General features: G+C 54.1%; 5 protein-coding genes across 5 annotated transcripts; 4 read left to right on the top strand and 1 right to left on the bottom strand.

Annotated features, from left to right (window-relative positions):
• Positions 1–402: 402 nt before the first annotated feature.
• On the top strand, positions 403–1,149 carry N656DRAFT_798229 (uncharacterized protein; the record flags this gene model as incomplete). Its single annotated transcript, XM_064817735.1, has 1 exon — positions 403–1,149. The coding sequence occupies one exon, from the start codon at positions 403–405 to the stop codon at positions 1,147–1,149; it is 747 nt and encodes a 248-aa protein (XP_064670002.1).
• A 1,230-nt stretch (positions 1,150–2,379) lies between these two features.
• N656DRAFT_779290 (long-chain fatty alcohol dehydrogenase) lies at positions 2,380–5,168 on the top strand. Its single transcript, XM_064815164.1, has 5 exons — positions 2,380–2,779; positions 2,841–3,930; positions 3,984–4,068; positions 4,122–4,207; positions 4,258–5,168. Exons 1-5 carry the CDS (start codon positions 2,391–2,393, stop codon positions 4,858–4,860), a joined length of 2,253 nt encoding a protein of 750 aa, XP_064670001.1. The 5' UTR covers positions 2,380–2,390; the 3' UTR covers positions 4,861–5,168.
• Positions 5,169–5,861: 693 nt separating this feature from the next.
• On the top strand, positions 5,862–6,982 carry N656DRAFT_709632 (uncharacterized protein; the record flags this gene model as incomplete). Its single annotated transcript, XM_064811610.1, has 3 exons — positions 5,862–6,107; positions 6,191–6,678; positions 6,748–6,982. 3 exons carry the CDS (start codon positions 5,862–5,864, stop codon positions 6,980–6,982), a joined length of 969 nt encoding a protein of 322 aa, XP_064670000.1.
• A 1,404-nt stretch (positions 6,983–8,386) lies between these two features.
• Positions 8,387–9,996, bottom strand: N656DRAFT_798226 (glycosyltransferase family 31 protein; the record flags this gene model as incomplete). The annotated part of the gene is made up of 2 exons (XM_064817734.1): positions 8,387–8,977; positions 9,085–9,996. The coding sequence occupies 2 exons, from the start codon at positions 9,994–9,996 to the stop codon at positions 8,387–8,389; spliced, it is 1,503 nt and encodes a 500-aa protein (XP_064669999.1).
• A 3,700-nt stretch (positions 9,997–13,696) lies between these two features.
• Positions 13,697–17,551, top strand: N656DRAFT_779285 (uncharacterized protein). Its single transcript, XM_064815163.1, has one exon. The coding sequence runs from the start codon at positions 13,995–13,997 to the stop codon at positions 17,091–17,093; it is 3,099 nt and encodes a 1,032-aa protein (XP_064669998.1). The 5' UTR covers positions 13,697–13,994; the 3' UTR covers positions 17,094–17,551.
• The last annotated feature ends 99 nt before the right edge of the window (positions 17,552–17,650 follow it).

Raw genomic sequence — 17,650 nt, 5'->3', positions numbered from 1 at the left:
GTCTTGACACGGAACAATAGGAGTCAATGGCCCACTGACGCTGGCATCATGAGGTGGCAGAGGACGTGGTGCCGCTCCCTCATAGATATAAAATCCCCCTTCCCGTGCCCAAGTCCTCTCCTTCTGACACTATCTCCTCGTTCACCCACCATCCTGGCTGTACTCCTGACCTAAGCACATTGCTCTGCTTGAAAGCACTCGGTCAGTTTCACTTACACCAATCTTGATCACTTTCCTTCATATCGTCCTCCTTGGTAAGCCTTTATTTTCTCTTTGTCTTTGCCGTTCACCTTCTATTCAGCTGCTCCTACATGCCCGGGCGTTCTGTTTGAGGATCCCTCTCAGCTCGCCGAGCTAACTTACCCATCATCCTAGGCATCAAACCTATCGCTAACATTCCCTATGGCAGCCTACTTTGGCTCTGGCTACAACCCTGCCTTTGGCTTAGATCCCGGTCCGCCCCCTCCCGCCGCCGCCCAACAGGTCGCCGGCGCAGCATCCCCTCCGGACAACGGTCCTCCGCCTCCAAGTCACACTCGCACCGACCAACCCTTGTACGCCATGCAGAACTACTTCCCATACTACTCATACTACGGCCAACTCCAAGCTCCGGGAGCTTTTGGAGCACCCGCCCTCGGTAGCACCTATGCCTTGGACGGCCGAGGCGGTCTGTACCAGTACATCTCGGGCCTCAACGGGACCAACCGTCACCCTCAGCCGGCACCTCCCACTGACCCGACCTTCCCCGCGGCCAACCTCCTCAACGCAACCGGAGGCGCGGGTGCCGAGCCCGGATACAACTACTTCTTCCCCACGGAACATGCCAAGGTGGTGGTGCTCAAGTGCTCGATCCCGCCGTGGAAGCTCGTGCCGGGCACGTACCGCGACATACCCTTCCACGCATGCAAGGTGCCGGCCAACATCACCATGGCCGAGCTGCTGGTCGGGTTTGGCGCTAACAACCCGGACAAGGGCAAGAACCAGTTCTGGGAGGTCTATCCGCAGGGTGGCGGTCGCTGGGGCTGGAAGGAGCATGTCGTGGGCGACGACCAGCTCATGATCAACAAGTCGGTCCGCGAGATGGGGTGGGTTGAAAAGCGTGCTGATGGGGAGTTGCCCACTATCTACTTGTGGATTACCAAGGAGTGAGCTCGGTCGGGATGCGGGGTGGGTTATGGTTTTTTTGACGGGAGAGGCTGGGATTATATGGAATGGTTGAATCATGTACTTGTGGAATGGAATCGTTGCAAGGCTTTTACACTGCCATCACGGTGGGTTTTCGGAAGTTTCGGACCTGCGTTTCTCCTTTTCTCATAGCTACTAGTTTTCACTGTCACTACAACGTACTGTACCACCTACCTAATCCCTTGGTGCTGATGTCGCTTTTGGCTTCGTGATCCTTACATGTATGTTGTTGTACATGCTCCGACATCAATACCACTTGTAGTAATCTTACTCCTGACTCGAAGCTGCCCACATCCCTTCACTCTTACCTTCCTTTCTTGCCAGGCATCTTCTCGTTCTCTTCATTTCTTCTTCTTCTCGTTCTCTTCATTCGTTTCTTTTACATAGTTTTTCTCTATTCTCTTATTCTTCTCCTTATCCTTCTCTCTCATTTTATCCTTTATCTTTGGTTGTTTTCTATGTGCATGTGTGTGTGTGTGCGTGTCTCTGTGGTTGCGGGTAAATAGGGGGTTGATGTTGTTGTTTATCCCTTGTTTCCCAACACTGCCAAGTCTCTTGCTTGGCTTTGAGCGCCATCCATCGCAGTTTATACACATTTGCCTTCGATAACATTAGGTATTGAAAACGCTCAACGTATAGAAAAAAAAGTATCCAAGTATACCAAATGGGTTGAATGGCTGATAACTGCAAGTGATTTGTAACTTATTGATACCCTGATCAAGGGGAAGGAAAGGAGAAGAAATCAAGAGCCCGTGTGCGGTCAGAGATGGGGGTGTGGTTAGCTGAGGTAAGCAATGCTAGGCCTGTAATTACAGTATCACATGCTTCCACTGCAGGGACCCTTCTCACCAAGCAGCTGTTGCCTCGGATGGGGATCCACTGACGTTAGCGTGTATGTACCCCAGATTTCAGGGGCAGAATCGACCGGTTCAAACTAGGGTGCAGAAAGCGGGGAGCCACTTGCATCAATTCTCAACAGCACAGCATCGTACTGCACTATCCACAGAATTCGATGTGAATGGTAAGGCACTAACTACTAGTAGGAGCTATTTTGGCAGATCGATACTAATTTAGTGTTATGACTCGGCATTGCTCAGTCTCGATCCCCAGTGCGTCTTCTGTCTTTAACCCGGGAGACCTTCACCTGCCCAGTACTTGGATTCCTGCTGTGCGGCGAAAGGCAAGCCATGGCAGCCGAGACGACAATGACAAGTCCCGACGACGCCACCACTCGCAGGGCACCGACGCCAGTCAACATCCCAGAGATTCCGGGATTTCTCAATGATGGCCAATGGAAGGTGCTCATGGCTCTCATGGACACGGTAGTCCCAGCAATCCGCGTCCAGGATCCATCCCAAATTCACGAGCATCGTGACACTTCGGTCATCTACCTCTCCAACAGCGAGTACTCCGACACGATCGCCGCTCTCCGCAAAGCCGCTTGGCCTCTCAACCACTCTTCCGACATCCTCGATGCTTACCTCGCCGAGCGGCCTTCCAACAACCCATTCTTCAGTCAAACCCTCCGACTCATCCTCTCCAATCTCCCGCCCAAGAAACAGCGTGAGCTGCGCTACCTTCTCTCTTTTCTCAGGCATTTTAGTCCCCTCCCGCGCGTACATAACCCATTGCGCGCAATCTAACTCCGCCTACAGCACCCGAGCCGGCTCGCTGCTGCTCACCTCGCGCAGCACGCCGCTTCCCTCGCTCCCGGCCGTAGAGCGCCTTGAAGTCCTTCACGCGTGGCAGTCCTCATCCCTGTGGACGTTCCGCGCCCTCTTCAAGAGCATCACCACCCTCTGCAAGCTAGCCTTTATCCGCAGCAGCGTCACCCTCTTCCCGCTCACGGGCTTTCCGCCGGTCCCCGCCGGGTGGACCGCAAACGCCGGGTTCAGCTACCCGTATGAATTTCTGCAGTTCCGCCCCTCTCCGGCGGGGACAGCTGGAAAGAAAGTCCCCGTAGAGGTTGCCGCCGACGTCGTCATCGTCGGGTCCGGGTGCGGGGCCGGGGTGGTAGCGAACCGGCTTGCCAACGAGTTCGGACCGGCAATGAAGATCCTGGTATTGGAGAAGGGGCGGCACTTTGACGCGAGTCATTTCCCACTATCGCAGGCTGCCGGCCTCGCCAGCCTCTTTGAGAACGGCGGGGTGATTGAGTCGGACGACGGGTCGATCACGGTCACGGCCGGCGCAACCCTTGGCGGCGGCGGCACCGTCAATTGGAGTGCCGGCCTGCAGACACAGGATTTTGTGAGGCGGGAGTGGGCAAGGAGCGCCGGTCTGGGGTTTTTCGAGAGCGAGGATTTCCAGAGGTGCTTGAATCGCGTCTGCGAGAAGATGGGCTGCTCAGCGGACAAGGTTAGACCGAATCATGCGAATCGCGTGTTGCTGGAGGGAGCCAAGAAGTTAGGGTACACGGCTAAGAAGGTGCCGCAGAATTGCGGCAATAAGGAGCATGACTGTGGGTATTGTACGCTAGGATGCTGGAGGGGAGAGAAGCTGGGGCCAGTGAATGGCTGGTTTCCTGAGGCGGCAGAGAAGGGGGTCAAGTTTGTCCAGGGTATGAAGGTTGAGAGGGTACTGCTTGAGCAGAGAAAGGGCAAGAAGGTGGTCAAGGGAGTCATAGGTACCTGGACGGCCGGGGATGGGAGTGAAACGGTTCAGGTGATTGTCAAGGCAAAGAAGGTCGTTGTCAGCTGCGGGACGCTGTGGAGTCCCATTGTACTGCTCAATAGCGGCATCAAGGTAAGCGACGAGCTCAAGAATCAGCAGAAACGAATGGAAACTGACAAGAGCAGAACCCCCAGGTCGGTAGAAACTTGTATCTGCATCCCACAAACTTTGTGTCAGGAGTATTTGACGATGATGTCCGGCCATGGGAGGGTTGGTCATCCCAAATTCGCATCCATTACAACGTGAAACTGACACCATAACAGGCGGTAGTCTCACCTCAGTCGTCAGCGACTTTGAGAACCTCGACGGCAGAGGCCACGGCGTCAAGCTCGAAGCCATGTCCATGATGGTTCGTCTCCGTCCTGTTCCACATTGCCCTGCTTGCTAATGCACCCCCAGCCATCTCTCTCACTCCCCTTCCTTAACTGGTCCTCCGGCGCCGACTTCAAAGTTCTCGCTGCCTCGTACCGCCACCTCAACACATTTATCGCCATTTGCCGCGACCGCGACACAGGCTACGTATACCGTGACGCCAGCACTGGTAAACCGCGCGTGTCGTATACCCCCTCCGACTTCGATCGTGCCCACAACCTCCGCGGCATGCTCGAGCTCTCCAAGATCTTGTACGCCCACGGCGCACGCGAAATCCATCCATCCGTGCCTGAAATCAAGCCCTTCATCCGCAGGGAAGACAATGACACCGGGCCTTCCTTCGACCAGTGGCTCGCCAACCTACAATCGCACGGCAACAAGCCACCGCTCACCCCCTTTGCCTCGGCACACCAGATGGGCACGTGCCGGATGAGTGCGAAGCCAAAGGATGGCGTGGTAGATCCCCAGGGGAGAGTTTGGGGAATAGAGGGGCTTTACGTGGCGGATGCGAGTGTCTTCCCCAGCGCGAGTGGGGTAAACCCAATGGTCACAGTCATGGCGATTGCGGATTGGATTGCGCAAGGGATATGTGAAGATTTGAAGAGGGAGGGGCCGCAGGCGAGGTTGTAAGGGGAGGTCGGGGAGTCGGGGGAGAGAGAGTGTTTCACCTCCACCATGAGAGTTTGCCAGATTTATTGTAAGAGGCCATGTCGGCTGTCAGGGAGCTATGAGTACAAGGCCACAAAAGCCGGTCAAGCTCTACCTTGCCTGACTGGAAGCTTTGATGTCGTCTAATGATATTGTAAGGGGTTGGGGGTTTAAGCGTCTCTTAGGTGGCGTTGGAGCGGATCGGATGCTGCACCATACTGAACCTACCATAATGCGGGATGTGGTAGACTACTACTAGTAGCGTTGCCTTCCAGCGAGGAACTTTGGAACAAGACTCCTTGGATCATTTGTTACATACAGTCTTCCTGGGCATGTCTGGGTCACCAGTGGAAGGCGTCTGTCGGATACTGTACACTGTCTGTGCGGTGCGCAGATGTATAAAGTAAATATTTTGCCCCTTCCGACTGACTCATGCAAAGTCAAGGCTTTTTGGTTACCCCTCAAGGTCAACAGGAAACATGCACAAGAGTGCTGCAACATATGACCTTCGAGAATAGTTGTCGGCCAGAACTCTTGGATCCTTGGTCGTTCCCTACGTGCAGATATCACTAATAACAGGCCACAGCATGCAGCTACACTATGATCTTCATATAAGTCGGACGATCTTCCAGCCTTGGAGTGCCCGGTAGTCCTACTCAAGCCAAGGAGCGCTAGCTAGAGGTCTGGACTACAGCCCGGTAAGTTGTGACCTCTACTAGCTAGCTCCCAAGTTCTAGCTCCAGTCCAGTAAGCCCCCTCGAAGCCTCCTCTACCTGAGTAGGTAATCAAGGTGGTTTGGACGACCCGCTACCTCGTGTCGAGCTTTGACTACGCTCCATAGAACAATACTTGTACTTCTAGAACTGAACATCTTCCCATTCTCCCGTTTATCGCCACCGTCCGAATGACTGTCCTCAACGTGATTGTTATTCTCTCTCGTCACACAAGCCTCTCCAGAGGCAAGGACAGCAATAAGAGCCAACATGGCGCCTGTCCCCGTCTACTTCGAGCTTAGCTGGTCAATACTCAGCACCATCGGGGCTGCCAATGTCTTTTTTGGCTTTGTGATTGCCAGCATCACGAACTTCTCTCCCATCGCTGCCGTTCCCATCGTTACCTCGGCCGCCGGCTCCGTTGCAAATGGCCTCTGCTACTACGCCTTCTACTTGCCCTCCATCCCGGTGACAAACCGGCTTGTTGCCTCGGTCTTCGCGGACGTACTATGGCTGGTACGCACTCAAGACAGTCTCAGGCTGAACCATGACCTCTCCGGGAACAGGACTAACTTGAACTTCATGTTGCTACGCGATAGGTCCAAGAAGCGGGAGTGTCCTTCTACAGCTACATCATCCTCAGCCGTATTCTGCTCGGCAGGCCGTGGTATATCTTCGCAGGCTCGTTCTGGACCATCATGGTCGGCATTGCCGTTGCCCGCATCCTGATCGCCATCACCCGCGCGAGGTGGCATGCGAGCGGTTCCAGCGAGCTCCAAGACATGGTCAACTACATGCATATGGTCTACTTCCCCCTGATTGCTCTGCTCGAGTGCGTTAGCGCCTACTTTCTGCTGGCTACTTTCGCAAAAGCCAAGAACGACGTCCTCAAACACGGTAGCAAAGCCGACATATTCCATTACCTGATGTGCAGCACGGAGGTTCGCCTGGCGCTCCTAGCAGTCATTGGTGTCATGCGCGCCGTCACGTACTCATTCCAGTCCAAGCCCCAGCGCGCAACCGGTGTGGCTGGCCAGGTGGACCGCTTCGCCTACACGATGGAATGCCTCTTCCCTATCATGCTCTAGTAAGTGGTTCGCCCACCGTCCGTTGCACAGCCCAAAAGCTCAGGACTAACCTCGAAAATCATGACTAGCATCGACCTGCTTTCGTCCAAGATTGTCTCGGCGCAGCGAGCCTACAACATCCCCACGCCCAGCAGGCTGGGGCCATCCTCCCCCCAGGGGCAGTCTGCCACTGAGCTCGGTGGGGATGTCGGCGCACCGTTCCAGACCAGCGAAGTCAGCCACGCACTTGGCCCTCACAGCTTCTCGGCGGCCGACTCAGGATTTGCTAGGGTAGATTCATATGAGCACGTCCTAAGAGGGTGACCCGGGCTGGAGGCTGGAAGGGTGAATGAGGCCAAGCAAGCATCAGCAGTCAGATGGGTTGATGTTGAGGCGCGTCCAAAGCCGAGGCTCAACCTCTTCCACCATTTCCTAAAGGAAGGAATGCATGTGCTGTGGGGAAATGGCGTTCCGGATGCATTGGGCACAGCTGGACTGTTGCGAGGTTGACTATTTATTCCTGTATTCGAAGAGCTATTGCTTTACGGTGGCGGGTGCAACCCGTCGGGTTTCATATTTGCCAGTGAAAGCAGCCACCACGCTGAGTGCTGATGGCTAACGTTAGTACTGTTGTGGTCATCGACTTGGCCAGGCCATGAATTGCCAGCTTGCCCAGCTCGAGACATGGCCAAACACAAACAAGAGGCATTGCCAACATGCCTGTTGACTTAAGTAAACCTCGCTTCTCAAGTGTTGCGAATCATTGTGACATTTGTGGTGAAGCAAAGCTGGAACTTTCCTTTGATGGCTGGAAGGTTGGGCGCAGGGCGGAGGTTAGTGCTTAGGTAATTACTGGAAAACGGTATGGAATTGGCTAAGAGCTTGGTCCACTGTACTGTACTGTACGGTTTGACAACATGTTCAGCAGCATTACACCTATCGTTTACTCCCATCTATTCTCAACAATTGGGCGACTTGTACTGCAAATACCGATATTTAGCGACCGCATTCACCGCTCAGTTCAACCGTTGAACAGTGTTAAGGCTGCTGGGTGAGATTGGGGGTAGGCTTCAGACCGTGCAGTTACGAAGTACGATACGGTAATTAATTGCAGTGCCGGCTGACAGCATCCGCTGGTAAACGCCGCTTAAGCGCGTCACACCGATATACACGGATACAGCAACCGACATCACAACATCAACTAGGTAGGGATGGTAGGGGAAGAGGAAGGTGGGGTCTTCTGGCGACTTTCACGGCCCAACAGCTCGATTCTAGTACATAAGATCTACATCCCAAGCATGATTATATCCACGCCCAAGTGAGATTTTCTATGCCCATGGCGAAAAGACAATGCATCCCGTAACCCTCCCACCTAAATGTTCCCGTTGGTAAATCCATCTGACCTCCCGTCCCATCCTATAAACGCCGAAATGCCATCTATGACACGACATATATGTCTGTTGGTTTCCCATTCCCTTATTAAGCCAAGTCATCGCTTTGAGGATCACCTGCACTTGATCCGACTTTCCTGTTGCGACGCCGCTAATCGGACACAGAACCAAAAGCGAGTGCCTCGCCTCGGTTGTTCTGTTCCATTTCCCGTCACAACTGAGCCCTGGGCGTCTTGCTGGTGATGGTCTTGGGACTGAAGATAGGAGTCGCGGAGGTTGGCCGCAGGTCCTAGCAAAAAAGCACCCGAGCCAACGATCCCGGGCTCGTGCCTCACCATCATGTGACTTTGACCTGGGGCCATTTGACCTTGTCGCAAGGGGCCTGCTTCTGGATCCAGGTGCGAATCTTCTCAATGTCCCACCCGCTCATGGTTCGCTGCTTCTCCTTACTCTCCTTTTTGACCGGATTGCCGAGCAGAAAAGAATCGCCAAAAGAGCAAGCGCCATCTTTATACCTGTACTGGAAGCACTCGTTCCCAACACTCTTGCACGCCGCGCCACAGGCCTCGAACGACTCGTGCGCCTTCTTCTCCTGCTCGTTGTACTGGTCCTTGTTCTTCTTCATGCGGTCCATTTGCCAATCTTCCCATTTCCGGTTGGGATCGAGATAATAGCGGTTCTCGGAGTGGTTGTCCCAGTCCTCGCGTGTTGCGTTGAGGTGCGGCTCGAGGAACTCCTCAAAGATATCTCTTAGGACCATCGGTCGTGACTTGCCGGACTTGGGCTGACCAAGCATCTTCTTGCGCTCGAAATGCCAAAAGGCGTTGATCTCTTCGCTGTTCATGTGGTGCATGGTGACAATGGGGTGGCACCAGTGGGAGGGTCCGAACGGAAGCGTCGCGGGCTTCTCGCCGTTGATCGTCGGCCACTAAAAATTGGAAGGTCAGCATGACAGATCCCGGATCGGCGGCTAAGCGAAAGCCGTGCCAGACGCGGCAGAAGGCGGCTTGAACGGCGAGAAACCGGGTAACGCACCATGTTTTGGACGCCCACATCAGTCTTGGCCTTTAATGCCAAAGCAAAGATGTAATCCCCGCAGCACTCATTCTTTGCACGCATATCGTACTCGTTTGCGACGCCTGGATGTTTGCCTACAAAGTCTTCCATGGTGGCTTTGCTGACAAGATAGCCCGAACCGCCATGACCGAAAGTGAAGTCATTGATCAGGGTGACACTTCCCAGGTAGAGCTTCTTGGTCGGGTCCAGCTCCTTCAGCCACTGCATCAAGTTCGGCCAGAGGACATACGTGTCGGCATCGACGAACAGATACCAGTCATAGCCAGGACGCATGGCGTACGCTTTCTCGGCGATGTGGACGTTCTTGTACTTGTCGAGGTTCCAGCCTTCGGTGGAAGGGTTTCCCCGCTTGTTGCAGTTGTCCTGGTCGACGAGACACCATTTCTGACGCCGGTACAAGTCAAAGTCCGAGTTACCCTCCTGCGCCTCAAACAAGACAGTCGAGAGACTGTCGTGGATCTCCTGGCCGGCAATATTCTGGTCCAAATCGCTGAAGATGAGAAAGTCAGGCAAACACTTGAGCATGGTCATTAGCTGCGTGGGCACCCGAGCGAAGGCTTCGGACGCGCCCGTCTTCATGACCAGCAGGACTTTGCTCGTATCCGGAAATCCTTCACACATCGGATCCGGGGGTCTCGGGCGTGGGTTCCCCGGGGACACGGGCGGTGGCCCTGGCCGTTCTTTATGATCGGGGCCACAATGGCCATCGTGACAGCTCGCTTCTGGCGCGTGGTGGCTCTTGTGGGGGTCAGGGCGATAGTAGGCTCCGTCCAGATCCGACCAGAACTCAACTCTCCTCGACGTATACAAAAGTAAAAGGAGGGTGGCCACGGCGAAGCCGACGAAGATGGTAGCCTTTCTTGTCAGCATCCCGACGGGTAAAAGTTGACGCGCGCCTTGGCCGTGGGAATGTTTCGTCGAAATCATCCGTTGGTAGGACAAACGGCAACAGACAGCATCTCCGTTTCGGTAGTGCGGGAGAAGTTCAATCCATGTGCCGTCAAAAGGGAATGGCTGAGATGGGCAGGTCTCAGGCAAGAAAGAAGAGAGGGCCTAAGAAGGCTTTCTAAAAAGGAGAGTCAAGGCTGCAGGAATGTCGAAAATGGCAAACTCGGATTACCGGTACCCTTCAGGGGTTCGGCCTTCAGCTTTTGTTGGTCAAAATCTCGTACCACCAAAACATCGTTCGCCGCCTCCTGTTGATCTGGGATCCCGATGCGCCGACGAAAAGCCCCTCGGGTCTGGGCTCTGGGGTGAAGAAAGGGTAGGGAAGTACAACACTGTACCTGATAAACTGGTATCTCCAGGTTGCAGGGCGCAAAGTGTGGAACCACAGATTGCTTCGCAAAATGTCACTTTTCCTGGGAATCCTGGCGGGGCTGAGCAAGCCAGGCACGCAGGGGCTCTGCTTGGTTTTCATCCAATCCATCTGTCAATCGAGAAGCCCGCGGCGGAGAAGTTGACCCGCCTTCGCGCTACTGTTACATTTTCGCTGTCGTGCTCGAAGCGGTTACCACAGTATGGTAGCATCAGGATCGATCAGGAATTCCGGGCTATCTGCTTCCAGAGATCATATTCCATTGTCCCAGGACCTTACTAGGTGATCTCTATCCAGGTTTACGCGTCCGGGTGCAGCATAGTTCGGATCTTCAGCTTTCTCTAGTATATTTGGGGGATATCCACGCAAAAGGAATAATGCCTCAATGTGAACTTGAAATCCTTATGACAGTGCACAATACCTTACCGCCGTACTGTACTGTAATTCCGTAGACTGGCTGCATCCGGCTGGTGGGACCTGCCTCCCACCCGTCGGGAAGGATCCACTCACACTGTGACTGAAAAGGGGTCAGCATCATTGCACGAATGACGTGTACTGTACGTATTCGTATGAATGTTCGTATCCCGATCCATGCTTACCTTACTTCGTACCTACATCTACACTACTATTAGAGTTCTACGAGGACAGATATGCTATTTACAATGGCATTTACAATTAACGTGCTTTAGCTGTATCTCAAAGCCATGGCTAGTAACTAGGGACACCAGAGAGACGGTGGCGATTCTGGCCCAACGGAGTGTGAATCTTAGGTCTATCCGGCGGCATGATTCGGCCCACCTTTGTTGCACTTCCGAAATGCATGGCGTGTCTGACTCGGATTACACTATGAAGTGATTAGGAGTGTAAGGACGTACCATAAGCTGTTTAAGCTTAAAAAAGTGTCTGTTTCAAGGCTTGGCCGAAATTCAAAATCACTCATCACAAATCCAGAACGGTTGATGAATTCTGTAATTCAAGACATCCCTTTGTGTCTTCAGTCGTTTACACGGGCCTTCGTTCCTTAGGTAGTCACAGTAGCGCAATCTGCGCCGTGACAAGACTATAACACTAGAACGCCCAGGCATGTGTCAGTCCCACTTTATCTCGTATCCAACGAAAGTTCTCTGCATTCCGTACATTAGTGTACTTCCTTCGGCTTGTCCCGCTTTGGACGTGACGACGGGACTCTTGAGGGGACATCTAGGGGCGAGGCTCAAGTGTACGTGTACTCCGTATCCATAGGTATTCCTGCTATGTATTAATCGATAACACCATAAATACTTTGTATATAGTTCGTACACTAGTGTAGATCTAAATCCAGGCTTCTCTTCAGTCCTTCTCATGAAGAAATCGGTGATGGTTGCGACTTCACATATCAGGGATAGCCGATTAAGTGCTGATCAACTGGGGTCCCGATTGTCAGACAAATGGGTTGAGGAGCTGGGTATGGCTAACGTGACGGCCATCTAGATGGCCGCTCAGGATGCCAACAAGGAGGTATCATGGAGGGGGATGAACTTGGATAAAGGCGGAGTGATGCACTCCGTAAACCACGAAGAACCAGCGTGCGCAACCGAAGTCGGTGACAGAAACGCTGCCAGTGTTGCCAGCAGCTGCTCTACATCAACAAACCGCCAAGTCCGTCGACTTGTGGTTTTTATCGCCAAGGCAGCATGGCATTGTTTTGTCCAGGCGATGCACCCCGAATTACACTACCATCTTGAGGTTGCCTTGCCCCTTGCGCGAGATATTTTGGCGCATCTGTAGGACGTTGGGCGCGTTCACATACGCGGTAGTGAGGCGGCTCATTCGTACGAGTAGTTGGCGCCAGCGATTAGAGCCTCCATCCCCGGCGCAGTCGCTGCATGATGTTGCTTGAGCAAACAGGGCGACGCGCTTACTTGGACGCCTCTTAGCCGCTAATGTTAGATACACAGTAGCACGGTCAGGAGTGCATAGCCCGCGTCCACTGCCAGAAATCGACACTGTTGTCAACGGCACGGGTACTTCCAGGGCCTGAACCCGACAACCGGGATGAAAACCCGTATATAAAGGCGCGGACGATGTAGGAAGTTTAGATGGAGTTGCCAGCAACAGGCAGCCTTACCGATGCATGTATGTACTGTACATCACCGGACTCAAACCCGATCGTCCCTGTGCCTCGCAGCTCCGCTCGTAAAGCCGTGGAGGATCAAGTTGAATTCCTCATCCTGGACCCTCGCTGACGACAGTCCGTCTAGGAGACCAGATCTAGGTATTCCTCGGATCAACAAGTGAACAAGCCAGGGCGAGTTATGGTTTCGGGCCCCGCCTTGCCGTTACCGGGCTTTTTCCTCGTTGACACAACGACTCGGCCGAAGAGCAGTCTTCAACACCATATCCAAGGTGCCAACAGTGTCAACAACGGCATCCTCTAGGCGAATCAAGCAATTCCCAGTCTAGGGTTGGCAAGCGATTCCGAATCTGAACGGCGGATTTATGAACCGCCGGGAAGCGGTTGTTGTTGCGGAAGACCGGATTGTCCTCGGGGTGCCATCACTTAGATAATCCGCTGGCAGACGTGGAGGCACACCATGTGGCCTTCCAACATGGCAACCGCTGGCGGGGCTGCGGAGCATAGGATGCTGGTGATTGTAAGAATGCATAGTTTCATAAGAACCCAGTTATTGCCGGTTGATAGCTGGTTGTTTGTGGAATGCTGAGATGCGCTCGCTCGTCATCATGCGGTCGGAACCAATACACTCGGTGTCAAGAAGACTTATCGATGACGAAGATATTCGCTTTCTCAAGAAATTGTCTGCAGAAGTCTGATCGTTGTAGATCAGTAGGCGAGGCCTGGGGGGGGTGTTGTGCGAAATGTTGTCGAAGAAGCCAACACGTTTAAGAAGATGGAAGTTAGCTCTTGTTCCAATTATTGTCGTTCACGTTGGGTTTGCGTGTTATGTAGGACTCACTTGTTGCAGTAATCATGGCTGCCCAAGGTGACCGGTGAAATTTGAGGGATCGAAGCCCGAGGTGCGAGTTCTGGAATCAAGCAGTGCTTGGCAAATGGCAGGACCTCTGCCCCACCTGACTTGCCCCACTCCCGTTATCCGTCTGGTGCCGATTGCAGCGATGCGACTCTCCATCCAGTTAAAGTTACCGTTCTTGCGTGTGTGTTTGTGTGTCAGCAGAGTCCTGCTGACTTGTGTCATCGATTTCTTCACTCTTACCCTTCTTATTCCTTCCATCTTATTCCCCACGCACTCTCTACCTTTTCGTTCGTTGCCACGACCTTGGGTCTTCCTGTGACGCATTGGTCTTTGTTCGCTAAACCCGCCTCGACGTTTCATCCGGCTGGCGCGTTTGTTTTGACTTCGTTTCCGCAGTTCCTGTCCGTGACCCCGAGCAAAACTCGAAGCGTCCTCGTCTCTGAAGCCCGAGCCTATGGGGCAGCTATCATTTCCCGCTTCAGACGCATACGATATCCATCTCAACCTCGAAACTCTGCACATCCCGTGAGAGTCGTAATACAACGAACCCCGCAACACTAAGCAACAGTGACACCACAATGCGGCGCGCATCGCTGGATCTGACCGAGCCCTCTCGGAATCTCGAAGATTCGAATGGCCAGCCATCTGCCGGTAGGCCCGAACGGCCCTCTGACCTTTCTCTTCCGGCGCCCGACGAAGAGATTGATATTCTCGATGGTGACAGCAGCGATGCCAAGGCCTATACCCCGCCACCGCGTATCGCTGCACGGCTGTTCTACCGTGCGACCAACCAGTCGCGACGCAAAGACAGCGCCGCTTCATCACGGCGCAATAGCATCTCGTCTGCTCATTCTCGCTCATCTCATGGGTGCGCTCGCAATGCAGGCCCGCAGAGCAAGTATATTGCCCAGCACCTTCGTCGGGCCTCCATCTTGGAGGACCGGAAGGCGCGGTTGGCTGACCGTGCTGCACACGCTGAGAAAGTACGGCTTCGAGCGGCTCTGGCGAAGGCAGCGTCCAAGGATACGAGCATTAGCGAAGAGCGGGCGCTAGCGGCGGCTCAGGCTCGGGAGCGCAACCTCGCTGAAATCGCTGCCGCATGTGCTGAGGAGGTCAGGAGGGCCAAGGCTGTTGCAGAAAGCATGAAGGAGAAACGTGAACAGGAGATCCGCAAAATGAAGCTGCAGATGGAGGAGCGGCTGGCCGAGGCCGAGAGGAGGAGAGAAGAACTGCGAAACCGAAATGCTTCCAGAGCGAAGGGGCGAGAACGCGGGCAAAGCCTTGGGTCACGCAAGCCTAGTCCAGTTGGGGTCATGCCCGAGGTTAAGGAGGTCAAGGAACGCGAGCCCACACCTTTGACGGAGGATGCTGCAGCCTCAAGAATCCAATGGTTCTGGAGAGCCATGAAGAGGAAACAAGCTGTCACAGAGTTCTCTGCTCTGGGTCTAACTCTCGACGCGGTCCGGGAGACATCTTTTGACCAAGTCACCATGCTACTTTCTCGGGAGGATGTGCTGATGCTTACCGCACGTGTCCTTCGCATATGTGGCCTCAACGAGGGCGCTCCAGGCTCCGTGGAAGAGATGGCGGCTGTACGCTCCTTTTTGAGCGCGTTTCTCATCCTGGGTCACCCATCCCAGGTGCTCAGCAACAAAGAGGAGAAGGGTGAACCGGACCAGATTGCATCGTCTTCGGCTCATCCTATTCCGCGGGATGGGCTGGCGAGCCCGCAGTCGCAGGAGCTGGTAGGGAAGGCTAGAGACTTGCTGATATCGTTTGAGAATATTCTTGCACGCCTGACGCCTTTCAACAACTACACACCGCCCCCGACACTCTTGGCTTCCTTCCCCGAAGTGTACGCCACATTCTATAACGCGCTCATTGCCTGGAAAGCGCGTGACTCGAGCTCCTTGGTCGAGTTGATGGTAATGCAGTTTGTCGAGCTTGACGCGATCTGGGAGTCAGTCAAGAACAGCACTGACGGATCTGTGGATCAAGTCTACAAAGAAAGTATCCGCAACAATCAGCTGCTCCTGCTGGTCAGGATCAAGAAGCTGGCCGGCCCAGCTCGAGGGAAGCAGATGGTGGCGGACGCCGTGAAAGCCGCTCGTAAAGCTAGGGCGAAGAAGCCAGTCGGCGACATAAAACCCCGTGTGGCGGACCACTCATTCACGGAGACAGCAATGGGAGATCTCGGTGTGGAAGAGAGCCTGGAGCAAACATCGCACGGCCAGACACCGACACCTCCGCCTTCACCTTCTCGAAAGCATGAACCGTTCAAAATCAGCATTGTGATTCCCAGCGGAAAGAGTCTGTTGCCAGACAACAGAATTGTCGTGCACGAATTGGCCATCAACAAGGAATTCCGCACCGAGCCGCATGAATACCATGAACAACAGGAACACCTGCTCGCCCCGCTCTTCCAACAGATGCGGGCCACGATGCAGGCTCAGGACCAGGAAGCTCACTTTTTCCTGCTATTGAGGGTTGCCGACTCGATCCGGGAAAAGCTCCAGCGTCTTGTTAAGCCCGGAAACTCCATGCACACGTTCATTGGGGAATTACTAGACACTGAAATCGCCAGGCGCCAGTTCACAATGGGCAGTTTTTCGTACGAGCGATTTTTCCAAGCAATGGGAGCCTTGCTCCCGAAATTATGTGCCCCAGTCCGTGATGATGAAGTCAAGAAGCTTGTTGAGGAGAAGCTGATCCAGGGAAATTATGTCGACCGCCTCGAGGCTTTGAATGGCTTTATTGACATTATGCTAAGCGACTACGCCAACTACCTACTCCAACTCGCAGCACCGCGGCTCATTGAGCAGGCGCCCGCGTACGAAGCCAAAGCTTTTGCCGCCGACCTCGAGGCTGGACGACACGGCTTATCTGCCGCAACAAGGGCGTGGCGGACGGCGCGGCAGAAGCTGCTCGCCGAGGCGGCACGTAGAGACCCTGACAACGTCAACAGCGCTGCTTCGCGACCCACGGCCAACCGCATCTACGCGCAACTCCTGGTCGACCTATTTACGCAATTGGCTTCCGTGCCGCTGGAAGAAATGCCAGAGATGCTTCTACTCGACCACAAGCGCGTGCTGGAAGCTGGAAGGCTGACGCGCCGGATTATTACGACGGGAGCCATCCTGCTGCAATGTAAAAACTTACTGAAGAGGGACGTCCGAGCGCCGTGGCGGAACGAGGCATTGCGGATCCTGGCAGTGCTGGAGAAGATGGACGAGCCCCGGCAGGAAGAGATGACGCTCGAAGCGGCAGTGGAGGGCGTCATGGCGGCCCTCGAAGCAGGGCGCTCGATGCCCGCGGCGACTAAGGTCCACCTCCGGGGGTTAGTGAACAAGTTTCTAACGGCAAGCATGGAGGCCGCTACACAGAGGGAGAGCGAACTAAGGGAGCCGGTGCTGCGGCTTTTGCTCGGCAGGTTGCGTGGGCATATCCTGGCACGACTAGCGGCTGCGTCGGCGAGCGAGAAAGTCAAGGCCACGAGCACGGCGGGTGAGAGGCTCGCTTCTCTGGGGCTGGCCGAGTTCGTGGACAAGGTTAGGGATATGGTGGATATGCTGAGCAAGGTGTCGGCTGTGGATCGGAATGCGCATGGAGGGTGGTGGGACAAAGTGGCCGAGGAGGTTGAGAAGGAGGATAGTGTGGAAAGGGTTCATTCTGCGTGATCAGGGGCTGGCATGAGAGATGGCGTTTCTTAACTCTGTTGATGCATCTTTTCTGGGCGGTCCTTGGTTTATGTCTTTTTTCCTTCGTCGCAGGTCATGGGGCAGAGCCGATTCGATGAGTTGCATGGATTAGGATGGGGGCGGTAAATGACGGGACTTAACGGTATGCCGGTGGTTCTTTTTATTCTTTTCCGTCCATTTTGTGTCTGCCTGACGAGCATTTCCTTGATCTGCCTGACTTCGAGGAAGTTGGCGTCTGATGGGTTGTGAGGTCTTTGATCAATGGGTCCATGGGCCGATGGGTCAGCGCTTTTGGGTGACAGTCGAGGCAACAGCGATGAGTTGTAACGTTACTGTACGGTACTGTACTTACATTATTCCGCACCTTTATCTATCAGCAGCAGAGTCCCCGTCAGCTTACTGTGCTTGTGTCGATTACATCTAATAACAGTCCTGACAATGAGTTTTTCTCTTATTCGCGAAAATTCCACTGTAGGACGAATGTAGGCTTGAAGCCTTAGTCTTTGCGATCCGACAGATACTTCCGACTTTCGCGG

This window comes from Canariomyces notabilis, assembly GCF_033297395.1.
Source record: "Canariomyces notabilis strain CBS 508.74 unplaced genomic scaffold N656scaffold_11, whole genome shotgun sequence".
Taxonomy (NCBI): Eukaryota; Fungi; Ascomycota; class Sordariomycetes; order Sordariales; family Chaetomiaceae; genus Canariomyces; species Canariomyces notabilis.
This window is presented reverse-complemented; position numbering and strand designations above follow the sequence as displayed.